A 20,442-nucleotide genomic window follows, 5' to 3' on the forward strand; every position below is an offset into this window, starting at 1 on the left:
CCGTTGTCCGCCATTGCTTTGTTTTTGACTGTATTTGCACCAGACCTGTTTTTGCTACTGTAGAAATTAATCGTTTCGTGAAACATGGGGTATGCTAGACAAGCAGGGTCACGTAAGACAACGTCGCTTACGCCAATCGGCCAGTTTCGTGTAAGACAACTCCCAAGCGGTGAACAGCTGTGCAGCTAAAACAAGCATAGTGCGCCAGTACCAACAGCAGTGCGCATTACTCAAACTAAAAAACAGCGCAGGTACGAGGACAGAATAAGCGACAAACTAGAGCGCTGATGAAACAACTGAGGTACGATTTATTACACGACATTAAATACACAAAAAAACCAGAGGCTGCAAGCATGCGCCCGTTCAAGGATAAGATATCACTCCAAGTATGCAATGAAAGCTTACATCAAGGATAAAACAATTAGACTTGGTGTCAAGCTTGCTATCTGGTACAAGTGAGGTTCAACTGGCTAGATATGCCACCTCTCTTTCCAAAATGGCAACTGATGGCGTGCTCAAGCATTGTTCCCCCTGAATGCCAATCAGGGAGGCCTCCAAAATTTCCCGGGAGAGAGCGTGTCGATAACGTTTCAAAACGCGCGTTTCTTGCAACTTTGGCTGGCAATCACTTTTCTCGCATTTCTTGCAATGTATTGCAAGGAGGAGGAGGGAGGAGGAATGCCTTTAATGAATGAAGAGAAGTCAGCCTGGCAGCGAGCTTGGCTTGCTACTCAACATGAACATGATATGTGTGAAAGTGAATGGAAACGAAGGCACAAAAACTCATACAGACACTACAAAAGCAAATAAGCACACACACTGACAAATGCAGGATCACGCACAGGGCGCACAAACAGAAGTGAAGTTAAGGCAAACATTCACAGAGTTTCGTTCAGGCCGGAGTCACGGAGAAATGACACCAAAGCCCGTGTACTCCGTGTTGACGCGGCAGTGGAGTGCCAAGGATCAATGGCGTCACAAAGCTTCAATGGTGCATCAGCACGCAGTCCCAAAGTTGTCTTCCAGGTTAGCCGCGGGGTGACATAACGGCGACACACACACAGTACATGTTCTATGTCCTCACGGACACTGCATACTTGACAGTGAGGGGAGGCAACTCGGCGCGTCTTGTGCAGGTAGTGGCTGGTAAAAGCGACGTTGAGGCGAATGCGGTGAACGACTGCTTCTTCGCGCTTTCCCAGGCCACACGGCGTTCGAAAAGTGCAGGCGGGATCAATTCTGTCTAATGGCTGATAATGTTTTGTTCCGTCCGTCCATATGGAGAGTTGTGGCGGCCGCGCCACGGAGTACGCAAGTGTCGCGGCGTTACGTCGAGAGAAAGGAATCGGGATGATGACACTAGATTGGGTGTGGGCCGCGCAAGCTGTTTCGTCGGCCACCACATTCCCATTCACCCCACAATGTCCAGGTAGCCACTGTAACATTACCTCGTGAAGCATGCTGGCAGCCTGTGTATGCAGGGTGTGTATTTCATGGGCCAGTTGTTCGCGCGGGAATGATGCTAGATTGCTGCCCGTTCCTGTGCGTATGGTGTAGGCATGTTCTCTAGGGCGATCATTCAGGCATCTACCAGTCTGGCCTACGTTAACTTGTCCGCATAAAAGTGGGATTTCGTACACCACTTTGTCCGCACAATTCACAAACTGGGTTTCATGCTTCTTCTCGCATGCGACTCTTGGGCTGTCGTTGCAGTTTACCTGGCGCACAAAGACGCCAGTTTGTTGAGCGCTGAAAAACCCGTCCTTACTCCTGCCTTATCCCCGGTCTTTCTTCAAAAGGTGTAATACCCATGGACGTAGGGTACGACGTTTAAGCGGCCCTTGGATGTTTCTTCTTGTGGCCGGTTTTTTGCGAAGTTAGTGTTTACCCTTTTCAGAACATTTTCGGCGTACCTGCGCAACATAGGGGCTGGGTATCCTGCTTCACTGAGTCTCTTGATTTGGGTGCCTAAGCTCTGCGTCATGGTGGGCGGACAGGATCTTACTACTGAATTCGTTATAGCCGCAACAGCAATGCCACGTTTTACCACTTTTGAGTGGGCCGAGTTGAAGGGCAGTAGGCCTTTTTGCGATCTTGGAGCGCATTCCCAGCATACATGACACAGGTCGAAAGTCATTTCTAGGTCGAGAAACCTCAACTTCCCACCTTCTTGCGTCTCACTAATCAGGGCGAACATCGTCAGAACCGTCGAGAACACGCCCAAGATTTCCGCTTCTTGCCTCGAAAGGTCACGATGTACTTAAAACACCACCAGGAAGTCATCGACGTAGGGAAATACCTTTACGGCGGCCGAATTCTGAAGGGCGGATTGCAAGCGCCCGTCGAAGACCGCCAGTAGCAGGTCACTGAGCACTGGAGCAATGGACGAGCCAATTCTGGAAGGGTTAGCTTTCTACTTGCGCTCCCCATTTGTCGCTCACAACGACAAGCTGTACATTCAAAAGGAGGGGGTGTGCATTGGCTCGTTCATTGCTCCAGTGGTCAGTGACCTGCTACTGGCGGTATTCGACAGGCGCTTGCAATCTGCCCTTCAGAATTCGGCCGCCCTAAAGGTATTTCCCTACGTCGATGACTACTTGGTGGTGTTTTAAGTACATGGTGACCTTTCGAGGCAAGAAGCGGAAATCTTGGGCGTGTTCTCGATCGTTCTGACGATGTTCGACCTGATTAGTGAGACGCAAGAGGGTGGGAAGTTGAGGTTTCTCGACCTAGAAACGACTTTCGACGTGCGTCATGTCTGCTGGGAATACGCTCCAAGATCGCAAAAAGGCCTACTGCCCTTCAACTGGGCCCACTCAAAAGTGGAAAAACGTGGCATTGCTGTTGTGGCTATAACGAATTCAGTAGTAATATCCTGTCCGCACACCATGACGAAGAGATTAGGCACCCAAATAAAGAGACTCAGTGAAGCAGGATACCCGGCCCCTATGTTGCGCAGGTGCGCCGAAAATGTTCTGAAAAGGGTAAACACTAACTTTACAAAAAACCGGCCGCAAGAAGAAACATCCAAGGGCCGCTTAAACGTCATACCCTACGTCCCTGGGTATTACACCTTTAGAAGAAAGACCAGGGATAAGGCAGGAGTAAGGACGGGTTTTTCGGCGCCCAGCAAACTGGCGTCTTTGTGCGCCAAGGTAAATTGCAACAAAAGCCCAAGAGCCGTATGCGAGAAGAAGCATGAAACCCAGTTTGGGAATTGTGCGGACAAAGTGGTGTACAAAATCCCACTTTCATGCGGACGAGTTTACGTAGGCCAGACTGGTAGATGCCTGAATGATCGCCTTAGTGAACACGCGTACACTATGCGCGCAGGAACGGCCAACAATCTTGCAATACATTGCAAGAAATGCGAGAAAAGTGATTGCCACCCAAAGTTGAAAAAAAACGCGCGGTTTGAAACGTTATCGAGACGTTTGCTCCCGGGAAATTCTGGAGACCTCACTGATTGGCATTCGGGGGGAACAATGCGTGAGCACGCCATCAGTTGCCCTTTTGGAAAGAGAGGTGGCATACCTAGCCAGTAGAACCTCACTTGTACCAGATAGCAAGCTTGACACCAAGTCTAATTGTTTTATCCTTGATGTAAGCTTCCATTGCATACTTGGAGTGATATCTTATCCTGGAACGGGCACATGCTTGCAGCCTCTGGTTTTTCTGCGTATTTATGTCGTGTAATAAATCATAGTTCAGTTGTTCGTCAGCGCTCTAGTTTGTCACTTCTTCCGTCCTCGTCCCTGCGCTGTTTTTTAGTTTGAGTAATGTGTACCCAACTAGCCCAACGTCAAGCCTTAGTAAGCAGTGCGCCTCGGTACTTCTATGCTTACATGTATTTTCGTAACTTTCCTTGTTTACCACACCCTTCTTACTGCTGTACAACGAATATGCATCATATTTAAGCGCAAAAATAGTTCGTTCGGCAAGCTTACAAGCCGTTCCTAATAAGCGTTTGCTTTTGCCGGCCTCAGCCAATGGCACAGCTAGGCACATATGACATCATAGGTTCTGTTGCGGGAAATGAGCTACTGGGTCTCATGGCCATTCCAATTTTTTCCTAATTATATAGCTTATTTGAGCGAAGTGTGCGTTAACAGTGGTGTCAGTATGATTATAACGAGGCAATCGTTCGAATGAACCGAACTTGTGTTTTGTCTGCATGGCGCGAACGCCTGTTTCTGGAGGGAAAGGATTTGTTCATTTTTTTATACCTCACAACGACATTTTCGTACCCACGCGTTTGATGGAAGAGAGAGATCTAAGTCTTACGCCTGAGAAATCTCTCTCCCTCCTCATACAGTCCCTGGAGATTAGGAAACGGTTTTACAAGTTCTGCCACGTATAAATGTAGCGTTCAGCAGTCATTGTAACAGACAATCGAGTTTTAGCTCCCTGAATTAAATAATCCTTATTCGCTGTTATTTATCGATATCACCAACTCGCTTTCGCACAAGTGAATAATACACACATGAAGAAAGCGACGTGAATTTCACAGAATTTGTCGTCCGCTTGCAGAAGTAGAAGAAAAAACCAGTTTCGGTTTCGCGCACGCCCTGCATTCTTCCTCCAAGCCTGAGCTCGAGCCAGTCATGCGATTCACGCGCGCCCTCATGGCCGGTAGCGCGTTCGGAGCGTTCGCTGCTGGCTCCGCATCGGTGTGTGACTGTTACGTTCGCGTCGCCTTCTTAGTTAATTTTCCGGTTTAACGTCGTGCTTCTTAAACATCAGTGCCCCCGACACGCAGTGAAGTTTCGTGAAGGCAAGCAGCAGCGCGGACGCTTAGCGGATTCTCATCGCACCAGCCCTCGACATCGCTTCGACATCGGAACCTTCGACCGCGCTTGTCAACAAGGTAAGCTGTGATATCTCTTTGCTGGCGCTGGGCCGTACTTGACTGACAGCTGTCTTCCTGCGGTGAGCGTCTAGCCCGGGGCTGGCCGGAGCTTGCCTGGCAGAGTAACGTTTATTCTCAAGCTGCCGAAACTGCTGTGTTTTCATTCGATTAGCAAACATGATGATTACGGCGACGCTGAAAGACGCAGCTTGTCAAAGTGCTCAGTAGTAGAAATCAGCTTTTTCTTTTGGGTAAGGCACCATACAGAGTAACGTGGACTTGAGAACAGACAGGACCATCTCATAACGAGGAAACGGCGTCTCTTTGCGCGTGATTGTGACGTAAATAGACGGGTCTGTTCAACGCTCGTCGGAGATCTACTCGGCCCGAGATAAAACTGACCGTTTGTAGCGTACTTAGTAATCTCAGAACTTTCCCTGCTGCGTCAGCAGCGAGTGAATTCACATGGACAGCTTGCTACTGTCAGCGAAGAAATACAATGGGGTTAGTGTGCACCCCATGCGATATGTTTAAACGCGTCGCCTCCGAAAGGTATCGGGGAGCGAGCGGCTGACGAGACGCGTTCGCAAGCTCACGTTTGCGGCCGTTCACGAGAGTTACCAGATGCGTCTTGGAGATTTACTGGATCTTCTTTAGCGCGTGTATGAGAGATCCTGCTCGTCATTAGGCGAGCTCTTTTAACTTCCGTTTAACTAAGCCGTAAGGGGAGGGGAAGCGCTAGGAATTTACAGCAGTCTTTCTCGCCTTTATTAACAGCTCAAGCGTGCTTTCCAGGCCGTAGTCGCTGCAGCGAAACTGCATGTGCATTCTTTGACTTCGAGTGAGGCCGTCGCTTGCGGCGGCTGCTTTCCTAGCGTTAGGGACAAACCGAAAAACGCCCGCCTGTCGAGATTTGTGCGCACATTGTTTAAAGATCACCTGGTAGCCTAAATTAATTCGTATGCCTCTACTACGGCATGCCACATTGCCCAGCTGCCGCTTTAGCGCGCGAAATCCCCAAAGTTTGAATTTTGGTCAGTTCATCGGTCTGCCGTTGTGCGATTGCGGTGGGGATGGTTCGCTTGTGTAATAGGTGATGCACTGCCGGACTCACCTGAACTGTTTAGTTTGCTTGAGATTGTCATGATGGCGCACCGTCACTTGCCGTCTTCTTGAATTTTAATTTTGTCTTCGAGGTCCTTGTGAGCTTAAACCAACTACGCCGGTCCCCATCATTCGTTTTTGGAGTTTACGACTGCACTTTTCACGTATAGCCCGGCAAAGTATACATCTAGCATTTCTGGAAAAGTGGGACTCTGTACCAAACCAATTCACGCACTACTGCAACTACTGTGGACATTGGTTTCACGCTGAGGTGAACCTTGCTCGGTGAAAAAGGCCAAAAGTAACGCGAAGAGGCGCGTGTCTGATGGGGCTACGAAGAGGTCCCGAAATACGTGATTACGTGAGCGCCTCTTTTGAATGGTAGTTACACCAAAAACTGTTTGCAGAAGCGATGCAACATTGCCTTTGTATTTCTTTTCTGGCAGGTGTTTTGTTTTCCAAACATCCTCCTCAAACTACCTCGTTTAGGTGGTTTAATGTTTTTAGTGGGTGTAATTTTGCATTTCCCCCTCCTCCGCCGCCCCCCCCCCTCCGATACGCCGCGATGGTTTCATTCCGACGCATCTCAAAAGTGAAAAGCTGCGAAGAAATTATCTGCCATACAACATTGCTTTAAATGGGCACAAAATAGTGTTATCGTGCAAATATCTCAACATGATGGAAATTTCCTGTGGCTTGGTTTTGGTGGCCGTGGGTAATATTGTTAGCAAAGGAGTTCTGAGGACAACCAAAGAGAGGCTGTTACCCTAAAACTTTTTCCCCGTTCAAATGCGTTTTGAAGTCAGTGGTGAGAATACCGAAACTTTACCGTTACGTCTCCCCCGGCCTGCCTCTAAGGAATGTCGACATGCCGACGTTCGCCAGAGACGCTTCCCAGAGTCTTAGCACAGATGTTATTTTGCAGACCCCCACTTGGCATGGATGAAGAGGGTTCCTCGGACGCCCCGCCGCCTTCGGGCAGTGATGTTACTAAAAGTCTCGACGCCCCCGCGACCGCAGACGTTCCCGAAGACTGTTCAGTCCCGAAGCCGTCTTCGGGCAGCGACTTTACCGAAAGCCTGAGCGCCTTGACAGCAGTGGTTCACCAGCGATCGTCAAAACCACCGTTGCATTCGACCTGCGATGTCACTGAACGTCCGGACGCCGCCGTGCCCGAAGATGTGCCTGAAGGGTCTGCAAAGCCTCCGTTGTGTACGACCGGCGGTGCCACTGAGAACCTAGATGCCTCCGGAACGGCTAAGGTGCCTGAAAGCGAGCCACAGTGGCCGCGGAGGATTGCAGGCAGGGTGCACAAGGAGGGCACCATCGGGTGAGGTGGCATTCTTTCCTCTTTCTTTTTGACTGCTGGAAATCGATATTGTGCTAGTAACGGTTTCGTCTATGACACCCGTTTGGGCTGGCAGTCGAACCAGGGCGTGTCGAATTCAGAGGGGATCATGGAATGGCTGAAAATTGCTGTATGTGCTGTGTGAGGATGAGTAGGAAGAACGTTTATTGGAGCCGAGGTTAAAGAAAAGTGGCTGGCGTCTTCTCATTTCAGAAGACCGCGGATTACCGACGCAGCTCGGGCCCGATTGGCGAGGTATTCCTGGTCCTTAATCCGCGAACTGGTCTTCCCGCTCTCACACTGCTATAGGCTGTCCCGTACAGTGCAATCGCCTATGTCCGTAGTAACGGGTTTTGCAACTTCTGGACAATAACTAGTTGGTGAATTCGACAGTTCGACTGCAATGCGTTCGATCCAAAGGTATGAGTGTAGTCAAGGAGTGATGTCGGCCCAAGAATAACATTTCCCATTCCTTTGTACGAGAGCTAGTTGCTGTTTCTTCCCCTCGTCATCTTTTTTCTTTTTTTTTTTTTTGATCCCGCACCTATGCGGCCATTGTAAGAAGATAGGCTTATAAGGTGATTTGGAGCGCCGCAATAACCCCCTGTGCTGACCTAATTGTTTTTCAGGCACACTCAGGGCTTTTCGGGTGAGAGTGATGAAGAGGAGAGAGAAATCAGAATTGACGACCTCGACGTTCCCCGGGTGCCACGGGAGGTCGCCAAGGAACGCCTCGAGCAGCAGCAGCAGCAGCCGCCGCCGCACGCGAGCGCGCTGGAGCCTATCTACCAGACGATGCGACAGGTGGTGTCCCACTTCACGAAGCTTCACGTCGATCGAGAGTGCCGAGGCAGCCAGCTTGTTTGCGTCCTCTGCCGGCAGGCCGAGAGCACTCTCCTCAGCATCCAAGAGGTGGTGAGGAAAGACCCGTCGATGCGGGCATTCGTGCTCGGCAACACCACCTTCATGGGTGTCCTGGTCAAGCTGTGCCGCCTGGACTCGCCGGTGCCCCCGAACATCTGCGGCGTCCTCGGTCCGGACATCAAGCGGTTCGTGGAAGAGCGCGGCTACTGCGACGGCGGCAGCGTCTCGACCCTGGTGAAGGGTCACCCGAGCGACAAGCTCTGGGAACGCTTCCTGGGCGACGCGGCGAAGAAAGTGAAGCGGGTCACGTACTCGGTCGCTGTCCGACCTAGCACAGCAGGCGGAAGCGATGCTTGCGCCGTGCTTGCCGCGTCTGGCGAGCCCGTAGTCGCACTCGCGGATGTCCAGGAGGGGTCCTTCCACTCGTCGTTGGACGTTTCGGGTTGTCTGGACGCGCGACACCTCTGGGTATTCAACGGCGCCAATGCGCAGGCGAACGTGGATGGCCGCCTCCTGGCGGAGGTCCACCGGTCCCTTCAGCAGGGCCCTCGAGAGAACGCGCCCAGTGTGGGGGAAGTAGCGGGCCTGTGGACGTCGGAGGAGCAACTGGAAAGGGTGCTGGTCGTGGAGGTCGCCGAAGAAGTAGCCGTGGTGTGGGGCATGGATCGAGGCAACTTCCTCAGGGTGCGCTGGACAAAGCTCGTCTACCTGCTTACCGACTTCAAGGTCCAGCCTCCGGCAGTCTGCCTAGCTGTGCTCCAGGGCAAGTACTCATTATATCCCTCCGCGCGTTATGTTTAAGAATTGAAGCTCCGGCGACGCTTTTATTGTTAAACTAGGCGTGGGCAAACGAAGGCAAGGGTTGGTCAACTCGACAGGCGGGGTTGGGGGTGGGGGGAGAGAGATGGAAGCTACATCGTAGAGCTGAGTTAACTGCCGGCCTAATGAAAGCAGCAAATGGTGCGCGGTTACTGCATCGAGGGGTATTTAGAAGATGCCAAAATAAGGAATAGAGTAGCGAAAACGGCAAGATGACAAAATAAGGACTAGAGTAGTGAAAACAACATTCGTACTGTCTCACGTCAATTCGTACTGTCTGTTACGTCACCAAAGGAAGCAGCACCGACCATTACGGCTTTCTTGGTATTTCTTATGGCTTAGTAGTTTCACGGCCGCTCGATGGGAACAAGACCTTGTTTCCATCGAGCGGCCGTGGTTGTTTGAAGATGGCCAGAAGTTTTTTCGAGGGTGCCTTTCCTGCGAAGGGTGTTCTTCATTAAAGCCGTACGGGTTGCCTTATGGCTTATAGGCGCAAAAATAAATTAGGTCGACCTGCCTCGCATTTGATATATCGTCACCGATAACCTCTGAACCTCGCTAGCCACGCTACCTCACGCATCCCAGGCCGCTGTTTTGGGAATTCCGCCTATCTGAACGGACATTTATAGTTACCTGCCAGGCTACCTAACACACCCAGAAGGGACTGTTCGGCGAAGTCCGGATCTCTCATCAGTTCGCATTTCCGATTTTTGACCTCCGGGCGATTTGCGCAAATTCGGGTATTCTGTCGTTTGCAGATGTGAAGCCGGTCCCCTTCCTCGGTCTGCTAAGGGAATGCGTGAATACCCTGCAGGTGCTGACCCGCCACAACACCTACGAAGGTAAGTCCGGCCTTCTAACTAAAACGTATTGCTGCTGGGTTTAGACCGATTTGAAAAACTTGACGGAATAATCCGTGTAAGTCTTCGAGTGCGGATGTCGCGCACGAACTTTTAGACGGCGGAGTCAGGCAGGTAGCTTCTTCTTGTGACCTCCCTTTCCCTACGCTGTCTCTTTTCTCGACTCTTCAAAGGAGCCATGAAGACGAAATACAAGTTTGTTTTATTCAAAATATTTCATGCTTTATAGTGTCCCAAGCGCTTGTCCGGATGCAAACGATGTTTTATTCACTGAAAAATTGTTAGATCGAAGTTAAAATTTTGATTTTCCCGCTAAATCGTGAGTTTTCGTGGTCTGCAAGGACATCACAGGAACCGACCGCTCTGCAGCCGATTGAGAAGCCTGGTTTACCGTTAGTGAACCTAGATGGCGCCAATGGCGCCACCATACCGTGGCAAGCTGTTTTGTGCCTCTGGTTCATTTTTGACAATATTTGAACCTGGCTTGAACCTGTTCAGGGAGAAAATCGTTTTCAGGGAAAAATAGTGCTTGCTCGACAAATATGGTCACGCAAGACACTGTTGCTTGCGTCAATCGGCCAGTGTCGTGTGATACTACCACAGAGCTCCGCAGTGCTGTGCAGCTAAACCAAGCATAGTGCGCGCAGTACCAACAGCAGTACGCACCAGTACTTCTATGCTTATGTAAGCTTTCGTAACTTCCACTGTTTGTCCCAACATTCGTACTGCTCAAAAAAGAAAGTGCCCTAATTTAAGCTCTAATAGCTCGTTCGGCAAGCTTTTAAGTTCTGCCTAATTGGCGTTTGCTTTTTCCGGCCTCCGCCAATCGCAGAGTTGTCTGGTATGACTTCATAGGTTTCCGTTGCGCGAAATGAGCTAGTGGGTCGCATGGCCATTGCCTTTTTTTTTCCTTATTTGCTTACACACCTTATTTGAGCGAAGTTTACGTTAAAAGTGGTGTCAGCATGATTCTAACGAGGAAATCTTCTGAATGAACCAAACTTGTGTTTGGTCTTCATGGCTCCTTTAAAGACAGATCTAACGAGAAAACATGTCGGCATGCGATTGTTTGCGTGCGTGCGTGAGCGCGCAAGAGAATCTGAAATCCTCACACGCCGAAACTAGGAGAGCTCGGGACGTTCGTTGGCTGTCGCCATGTGGTTTCGATAATCGGGAAGATACCCTTTTAAGGACGACAGTCTGACTTGGGTATCTAACCGCATAAATTTTGATGTACCCGTCTGTCCGACCGACCGTCGGTGCGTCCGTCTTTTACTCAGATCGACAAGAATATAATACTGGTGAGCCTGCTCTCTAGTAGGTCACTTACCCACTTGAAGTTGGCGGGTAAGTGATTGAATTGTAGAATGGGATACAGATAGTGCAGAGAATACAAGAGGGGGAGGGAATAGCTGGGGACAAAAAACCGTAGAGGAAAGGCGATAAGGAGGGGCACGAGGGTGCAATTGGAGGGGAGGTGACAAGGACGAGGGTAAGTGGAAGCGAAGGGGAATTGGCGTTCGGGATGGGAGAGGAGGGGCTGGTGGGGTAATATGGGTGTAAGGGTAGAGGGAAGGGAGAGTGGGGTACGGAGAAGGAAATGGAGGGGAGGCTTAAAAACTATCGGTAGAGTGTGGGTGTCAAGTATGGGAGGGGAGGATATTAGGCAAAAGTGCGTAGCGCGAAGGGACGTGCAGGGAAGGACTCGGAAGGGAACGAAATGATGGGAGGTCTGATTGGTGTGGGGTAGTGGGGTGCGTAGGAAAGAGGGGGGAGAAAGGTATATTTTTGGGGGTGATGGGGTGCACGGTGGAGTGGGGAACGGGAAACGGAGTGAAGTGGAAGCATAAATGTGGCAGAACTAGTAGAGGGAAGGGACAAGAGGGTGGAAAAAAGTGTGGCGAATGGTGAAGTGGATGCGGACGAGTGAGAATGGCTAAGAAAGAGGGGGAGTGGTGGAGGGCTAAAAACGAGAATGCGGGTTGTAAATGGAGAGAAAGGAGGGAAGCGGGAGAGGTGGAAGGAAAGTGGCGCATGGGGATGTGAATCGTATGCACAGTCGAACACGGATATATCGAACTCCAAGGGGATCGCGAAATAGTTCGATATATCGATAATTCGAAATATAAAATATGCCCATCTGAGGCTCAGCTGGAAACTCCGTGAGCTTTTCAAAGTCGCGACAAGCGGTAGGTTGCCGATTGTGTTCCCCAGAGCGCGGAAATTTGGGACCGCAGCGCGATGACCACCGTTCTTTACCTAACATGAAAAAAAGTTTGAGATTCGCTTGCTTCTTCTTCTGCGTCATAAATTTGACCAGATTGTCTTCATGTTTACGAACGCCGTCCAAATAATAAATTCCGACGTTTTACACTGTGCCACAACAGTGACGAGTCCGAACACTGACGCTAAGTCGGCTGCAGTAGGTGGTTGGGAACGTTGTCAGGGCCGCTTGTGGGGTCCGTAACCAACGAAGCCATACCAACACTAAGAGGGAGGGAAAGAATAAAAAATTACGCCCATCTTCCCGCGAGGGGAACCCTGATGTGATGCGACGCATCGGGGGGTTCAATTGGCGTTTCCATTGGTTGATTCTCTCTGGTCTTAACGTTGCCTGGAGCGTTTGGGGTGACGCTGGTATTGGATTGCGTCAACCCACTCGCTGAAGGGACCGCCGCTTCCATCATGTTTTCATCGGAAGAATCAAGCCAAGCACGCAGTCATCAATCGAAGTCACGCGGAGTCGAACGCGAGCGAGCGCTGACTGAACCGCCGCAGCGCGCTACCCGCTTTATATTGCAGCGCCTGAAGGAGAGGAGACGGCGGAGGAGAGTCGCGCATGCGCGCACTTGCGCGCCAGAGCAGACGGGAGCGGAGCGAAGCGCGCGCACGCAACTGTTGTTAGATAATGAGACGGAGTGAGAGTGTTACGCACAGCTGTCGGAGAGAAGAACGGGGGAGAGTTGCACATGTGCTGTGAGCGTGCGGACAACGCCGACGCCGAGACGCCGGGGGGACATACCCCAGAGCAAGAGATGCGTCGCATCTAAAAAAGGTTGAGTGGAACAGAAGAGAGGTGTAAAGAACCAAGGGAAAATAAAACCTGCTGCCTCAGATTGCGGCATTCCTGCCGTTGTTACGTGATGGTGGCGCGAAATTTGAACGCTTTTCTATATGTCTTGCAGGTTAAAAAAAAAAAAACACCTTTCGGGGCTGGAAGGGAGCCGGGTGAGTTACCACAGGCTGGAGTCCCTTCACGGCCCCTTTAAAGGGTCACTGACACAAAATTTTGAAGGCGAGATAACTTCGGAGATAGATTGGTGGGAACGCACATACATCATCTGCAAAATATCAGCGGCGAATACAGCCTAGAACATATTTAAAATCAGTTTTGAAGTGTGCGAAACGCAACCGAGCAGCCAGCAGAGGACCACGCGCAATTGTAAATAAACAACATCCAAACACGTCACGAGTTTGTGTTTGCCGCTTCCGCACTACCGGCGTTTTGCGCCGGCTCGCGCGGCTCGCCGCTCCAATCGGAGGGCCGGAGGGCGGAGCTTCTGCTCTCGAGAACGAACGACCCGATCGTTGGCGGCGGAGGCGCCGTGATTTCGTCAGCTAATCGGGCAGCTGGCCGCGACCAAAGTTCTACAGCGATTCCAGGCACTCTGTTTCTATTACTGTTTATTACCATTGGATGCGAAAACGCGCCGGAGGCACGAAAAGCTCACTGAGCTAGCCGCACGGTCGCTGTGCAGGCGGCGGCCACGGCCGCGAAGTGGCCCAGGCCGGCGCAGGTAGCTCGAGTGATAGCTTGTTACCGCTGCACGAAATTGTCCCCAAGTCCCGACCATGGTGGCTTACGTGAGAAAGGAGTTAATGATGCGATGGCGGGTTGCATTAAAAATTGTCATCTGCACCGCTTACGAGAGCGGCACTCGAATATCCGCCGCAGTGCTGAGCCGAACACATCTGTAGGCGGACCTGTAGGCAGACCGGCCGGCTGCTCCCAGCGCGCGTCTTGCCACCCACCGTCTCGAGCGTCGCGCGTCGTTCTTTAGCCGCGGTAGCATTTGCACTCGCAGCGCCTGCGTCACATCCACGGTCACTTTTTAATTAAGCGCTTCACGAGATCAGTACGTGGGGGCATTCGCAGAAACTGCCGTCGATGCGGATTCGACAGTGCTACGGCGGCTCTGCTCTGTGATATCCCTCCGACGGTCACGTGGTCAGCTTTGTTCACACAAAATCCACAAACTCCATCGTTTCGCGGCACTCGCTGAAACCGAAACTGCGACTGGCCGCATTGAAAATGCCTCTAATTAAACAACCGTCTCACGCTGAAGCAAATGAGGTTTCTACAGGTTATAAGTAGGTCACTAGCTACTTATCGCAACAAAAAAAAAACAAGATGCAAAATTTTTGTGTCAGTGCCCCTTTAAGCACGGATCATAGCTGTATGTGGTCGTGCGCTGGCGACAAAATGAACCGTTTAGAAAGCACGGTATGCTGCACTAGCCTAAAGTTTACTTCCACGTCCTAAAGTTCAGTAAAAAATGTCAAATGCATCGAATATCTGACATCCGATAGGGGAAGGCGACTTTTACCGCATTTTGTTTCGTCAAATGCGATCATCGATTGATTGACTTATCTATTGTTTTTTTAAAGCGGATTTCCACGCGTTCATGGTTTCCACGATGATGAGTCACGGAGCCATCGAGGTGCTGGTCGCCCACCTCACATGCCAGGACTACCAGACGAGGATGACAAGCATCGTGTGCTTGACCCAGATGTGCCGCAGGCTCAATGGTCGGCAGGCCGTTTTCAAGGCGGGGGGAGTCAAGAAAGTTTTCGGTAAGTCACCTCCCATGAGACACTTCGACGAGAATGTAGCGCGCATGGAAGAGAGAACATTTCATTTCTTATATTCTACCCTTGAATGCGCGAAGGCATTACAGAAGGGTATGGGGGAATCGGGGAACAGGGATTACAAAAGTACAATTGAACTTGGATAGTATTAAAAAAACACAAAAGCACGGCAGCACCAAAGTTCTACACATTGGCTAGAGAAAGAAAAAAAAAGCAAGCCAGCACCGAAGTTAAACAAATTGACTAAAGTAGGAACATCGCAAAAGAAATGTTACGTATTTTTTACTCAGGTAACATTAGGTTCAAGCAGCACACACTGAACAAATGGGAAAAAATGAATCTGGCACAAAATATACTTTCTAAAAGCAGTGGAAATTCAGTGTTCATCTTGAGCGGGAATATTTTGTTCTAGTTTGTCTCTAAAACATTTATTTTCATTGCATGTGGAGATGTCGTCGGGGAACACGTTCCATTGGGTCACAGCGTTAGGAGAAAAAATGGACTGAAAGCTAATGTACTGATGGTAATGGGGGCTCATGTATGCAATGATGTGTTAACACGTACATACTGTTGGGCGAGTCGGTAGTTCATTTGAAAATAGCTAGAACGCAGAAAGGAACAAAGACACGAGGAAAAGATGGGACGAGCGTTCACTTCCAACTGAATTTATTATAATGGAACTTGCAACTTTTATACGAACCGGTCATGTTCAACGAAAGAAACAACAGAAAACATGAAACAATAAAGTGACCCCCAAAACCAAGAAAAAACACACATAAAAAATTACGCCCACCTCCCCTCGCGGGAACCCTGGTGTGATGCGACGCTGAGGGGTGTTCAAGCGCAAGCGGAGAGCAACCGTCGACCGAAAGGCCGCCGGAGAGCAGCACACCGGTTATATGCGCAGCGCGCCCGAAGGAGAGGAGACCGCGGAGAGAGAGAGTACTGCACATGCGCAGCACCGCGCGCAGCGCCGCCCACCGGCGGAGTGAGAGCGCGCTGGGCCGCACACCCGCAGATGTTGAGAGAGTGTGTTCGCTCTCACCTGGGCACGCGCCGGCGCCAGTGCGTCTTCCGCGGCTATGACGCAACACAATCCAACACAATCCACTTTGATCCAATCCAAATCCAATCAACTCCAAGTCAAGCCATGCCAAGCCAATCCAATCCAATCCAATCCAATGCCCCTCGCGAGAGAGTGGAAAGGCTGCGGACAACAACGGACGCACGCAGGAAGGACGGACAACAACGGACGCACGCAGGAAGGACAGGGCCGCCGACAAGAGATGCTCTGAGCGTCGCATCTAAACGGCATTCAAGCACTTCGCACTGTCTACAAATATTGTTTTCCTCATGTCCTTGTTCATCTCTGCGCTTCAGCTATTTTATGAAATGTGTGTTAACGGGTGAATTTGTTCACTATTACCAGGGTACTACAGGGTCATGCTGTCGAAGGCAGCGTCGAACCTGAGGTGGGGGGGGGGGGGGGGCGGTTACGGAGCTATAGTGTGCTACACTGTAGATCCGGGTAATCAGTATGATTCAATGTCAAAACTAAGCGGCGCTTATAAACATGGTACGAGAACTAATGGTACACACGACGTGGCGATGAGTTATTTTGAGCTGTTAAACAACCCACCAATGCTTTAAAGGGACGGACAACCAATTTTCGTCGAGCATATTTAGTCTATGCCAAATGAAAGAGGGCGTCACTTAAAGCACCTTGACCCCAAACGTTTTTGCTGGTAGCGCCCTGAAACATTTCAGATCGGAATTTTTGCGTCTACCAACCGTATGTAGGCCTCCAAAATAAATGCTGGCGACCATGACACTGAGCCGTGCGGTAACATACAACTTCACACTGTACATGAAATAAAAAGAAATAGTTAAAAAATTGTCCCCAGCTAAAAACAGTAGTAATGTGCAGTCTTGTCTGTTCCTTTATGCGGTTTTGAACTGCGCCTTAAAACCGACGGTGGTGGTAACACGCTTTTATTTTATGTACAAGGGAAACCGACGGAGTTGTTTGGATACGTACGGTAGTGTTACATTTAGACACTACAGGGCGCCACCTTTCATCCCTCAAAAGTTTGTCGCCAAATTAAAATTATTTCCACTAAAGTTATTTCCACAAATTTGTTTAGAATTTCTTTGTGTTTATCCCTGTATGTAAACTGCTGGCTTTGACATAAGGTAAGGAACATGCACTCCAAAAATATGGCTTGTCTGTACCTTTAAGGTTTTCCTGGCGCTGAGCAGACGTACGACCGAAACCGGCAAATCTGACGTTAGAAAAGGTGCCAGCCAGGAACAAAGCTCGTCACTTTTTGGACCGCAATTGGGGCCAAATCGGCTGTGTTTTTTTTTAGTATTTTGAGTATTTGATTTTTATTTCGTGGCAAAACCAAGGGGAGGCTGAGGCTAAAGGCGGACGTGGCCTGACAGAGGCCTCAGCCACCCGATTTGCAGTGTACGTAGTAACAGTGCTGTTCACAAATTTAAGCATAATAGCACTATCGTAATAGAAAAAACAGCACAAAGCAGTCATTACTACATTTCCTATGTATTATATAAAGCATAGGTCTAAAATTCACAGAAGGATCATAGTGTACACACAAACGCAGTGATTCGTACGCGTTAACTTTCATTACGTGGATTAAGTGTCCCTACTGTAGTGTTTTTTTTTGGGGGGGGAAGTATGCTGGAACAAGGTCCGCGATTTTGTTGAGCCGTTACCAAGCTTCGACGACACAAAATTTAGAGCGGGAAAGCTTGTGGAACGGCGGTGCAAGTTTTTCATGGTTTCGGCATTTTCAGCGTTATTGACCAGTACAGGGGCCTTCATAAGTAATTCGATCAACAATTTGGGAATATCGCAAACTGTTTGTATTACTGCCTTTATGACAGCCCATTATATAGGTTTACAGGAAGCTTTTTTCTATTAGGCGGGGCTTCTTTATACGCACATCAATGCAGCGTGGTAATTTCCAGAAGAAAAACAAACCTGTAAACAAGCGTGTTCCAATTACTTTTGACGGCACCTGTAGCTTGTGTGGCGAGTTTAGTTGTATTCTGGGTTTTGCAACCTCCGCTATAGCGGACTTGTTATCACACTTCGGTGTTAACAAAGTTTCTTAAAGTGAGGCACCGTCTGCTCTTTTCTCTCTCTCTCTCTCTTGTACTTTCAGATCGCCTGAGGAAGTCCGTCAGCGACCCTCCGGAAAACGATCCCCCGTTGCCGGAGCGTGAGAGACAGAAGCTACTCATACTTTTGCAGACCCTCTTCTTTCGCAACTGGCTGCAGATTTATGAGATGGCGGACACCGACAGTAAGTTTTCCAAGCAATATGCTTGGTGGATAGATTGGACTTTACAGTCGGATAGCTTCGAGCACTTACTTTAGACGCCCTATGTCATTCGAATTTGGCGCCTTCCCTGATATGCGGCGGCAATGACAACGCCGGTAACTTCGTAGCTTAATCGGCCGCATTGTCAAGGAGAATGAGTCTTGGCGAGTAGGTAAAAACTATTGTGGAATCCCTCGAAACATATCAGTGTTCGCTCATTGGGGACCAGTAGCAACTGTTGTATTAAGTTTAAGGCGGTGTCTAGGGTACTGTTCGGCGTTTCTAGGAGCATTCCACTGAGGCGACATCCACCGGCGTTTCGCAAAAAAAAAAAAAAAAAAAAGCCTCATTGGGCACCACTTCGCTCTCTCTGACGTAACATAAACGTAACCTAACATAACTTAGCGAACAAGGAGCTATACTTTAAAATGCCGAAAACTAACCTCAGCCATGAACATTACAATTCAAATTCGAAATGTAAGCAATAGAGGCAAAAGCCCGCTTGCAACCACCGTCCTTGGTATCAGGAAGCTAAGCCTAAACCCCTACACCACAACGACAGAGTCTTCAATATTCTAATGTCGCCGGACGGCACTCAAGCTATGGCTGCAACGCTGGGCTGGAGTGCCGTTGGGTGGCATTCTCGACACTGCGTAAGTTTAACTTATCGTCAACCTGGTTTTTATCCTTTAATCGGGCTTGTTGGGAACTTGCCACGACACGCAAATTTTGCAGTGAATACGTTCTTCTGTGACGTCATGATGTGAACCGATGTTGTCGCTGTAGTGGTCGGTGTCCTGTACAAGATCCTGGAGAGTTCGCCGAGGGACAGCCCCACCAGCTGCCTCGCCCAGCTGTGCCTGCGCTCAGTCCTGGACTCCGGCTACAAGGAACGGAGGTTAGTACGCCGCCAGAAGGGGCTAATGATTAAAGGAGCACAAAGGTGTACAAACATGTGCCTCGGCCTGTAGACTAGTGCTGTGAGCACAAAAAATTTGGCCAGCTAGACCCGGCTGAGGGTGCTCACTACATCGGTGATTGATTGATTGATTGTAGGGTTTAACGCGCCGTGATTGATTGATTGATTGTAGGGTTTAACGGGCCGACGCAACGCAGGCGATGAGGCGCGCCGTAGTGGAGGGCTCCGGTTTAATTTTGTCCACCTAGGAATCTTTAACGTGCGCCGAAATCTGAAACACGGACATTGTTTGCTTTTCGCCTTCATCAGAAAAGCGGCCGCCGCGGCCAGGAATCGAACTCGCGACCTCGTGCTCAGCATCACAACGCCTTAGCCAGTGAGCCACCGCGGCGGGTTAACGTGTCGTTAACTAGATCGGGATGCACGATGTGTGGCGTGCTCTTTAGCCAAGGGTAATCAATGCTCACAGCGACCTGTAGACCCTGTTAGTAAAATAATGCTTTGCGCACGTCACAGGAACGTCAGCAGCCTGATTTCAGCTGTCTGGCAAGACATCCTCCGTTTAGTAATACATTTAGTAGTACAGTATGGTAGTACAGTAGTACTCCACGAACATTTATTGAGCATAAGGCTGAAGTGGGTCAGTGTGGTCAGCGTGTGGTCCTTGGTCAGTGTGGTCCTTGGTCCAGGAGGCCGCGAGTCCACGCTGGTTATCGCTGGCGTGCAGGGATTGTTTTAATCGACCAGATTTAGGGGTAATACCCAAGCAATACGGCCACAAAGGAAAGCTACACACCTTTTTTAGAAACTTCGCAGTTGGAAAAAAAGACTGCGAAGCTTCTGAGAAAGCTGTATAGCTTTCCTTTGTAGCCGTACAGCTGCACTCAGGTGGATGTCAAACCTTCGTTTGTAGGGATTGTTTTCCGGCGATGTTCTGGTCAACGCATTCTCCCGATGCTCCTTTTCTAAACCACGTGGGTAACGCCAGCGGGGGACCTCTTGTGTGTATGATGCGTGGCAACATTTTTTGTTTTTGTGCTCTTTCTTCCTCGTTTCGACACACCTCGTCAACCTATACGGGTGATTTAATGTTCTGAACTTCTTTTTATTGCGTGACAGGACGACAAACGACACGAACGATGGTTGAAGGTGAACTGTCAATTCACTGGTCCGCCATGGCCGCCCAGGCAATGGTTGCGTGGAACCAGCTGCCTTCGTCGTCACTGGAAGAGGACACGCCCGCTACGCGACTCCATTTTCTTTTTTTTTCTCGTCACACAACCGTCCCGTCGAAGGCGACTGTTCCGGTCGAGGGCGCCGTGAAGGAACTGGTGCGAGAAGGATGCGAGTGGAGAGGGGAATAAAGAGTGGAAAGTCCCTCTCGTCACGGATGTGATGATGACTTTGGACTCTGTGAGCACCGGCTTAGGAATAGCGATGCCCGCGATGCAACGGAAATGTTA

At 49.9% G+C, this 20,442-nt stretch overlaps 1 protein-coding gene across 2 annotated transcripts in view; it reads left to right on the top strand.

Annotated features, from left to right (window-relative positions):
- Positions 1-4,612: 4,612 nt before the first annotated feature.
- Positions 4,613-20,442, top strand: part of LOC144138153 (uncharacterized) — a 32,161-nt gene continuing 16,331 nt past the window's right edge. The window contains exons 1-7 of one of the 2 annotated variants that reach the window (XM_077670291.1): positions 4,613-4,867; positions 6,879-7,283; positions 7,931-8,928; positions 9,743-9,826; positions 14,513-14,698; positions 17,902-18,042; positions 18,847-18,958. In XM_077670291.1, coding sequence (XP_077526417.1) covers positions 6,892-7,283; positions 7,931-8,928; positions 9,743-9,826; positions 14,513-14,698; positions 17,902-18,042; positions 18,847-18,958 — 1,913 coding nt within the window. In that variant the 5' untranslated portion in view covers positions 4,613-4,867; positions 6,879-6,891. The remainder of the gene's footprint in view (positions 4,868-6,878; positions 7,284-7,930; positions 8,929-9,742; positions 9,827-14,512; positions 14,699-17,901; positions 18,043-18,846; positions 18,959-20,442) is intronic. The other variant, XM_077670292.1, reaches the window with a different exon arrangement.

This window comes from Haemaphysalis longicornis, unplaced genomic scaffold (genome assembly GCF_048455015.1).
Source record: "Haemaphysalis longicornis isolate Haplotype H1 unplaced genomic scaffold, Haemaphysalis longicornis Haplotype H1 scaffold_5, whole genome shotgun sequence".
In the NCBI taxonomy this organism is placed as follows: Eukaryota; Metazoa; Arthropoda; class Arachnida; order Ixodida; family Ixodidae; genus Haemaphysalis; species Haemaphysalis longicornis.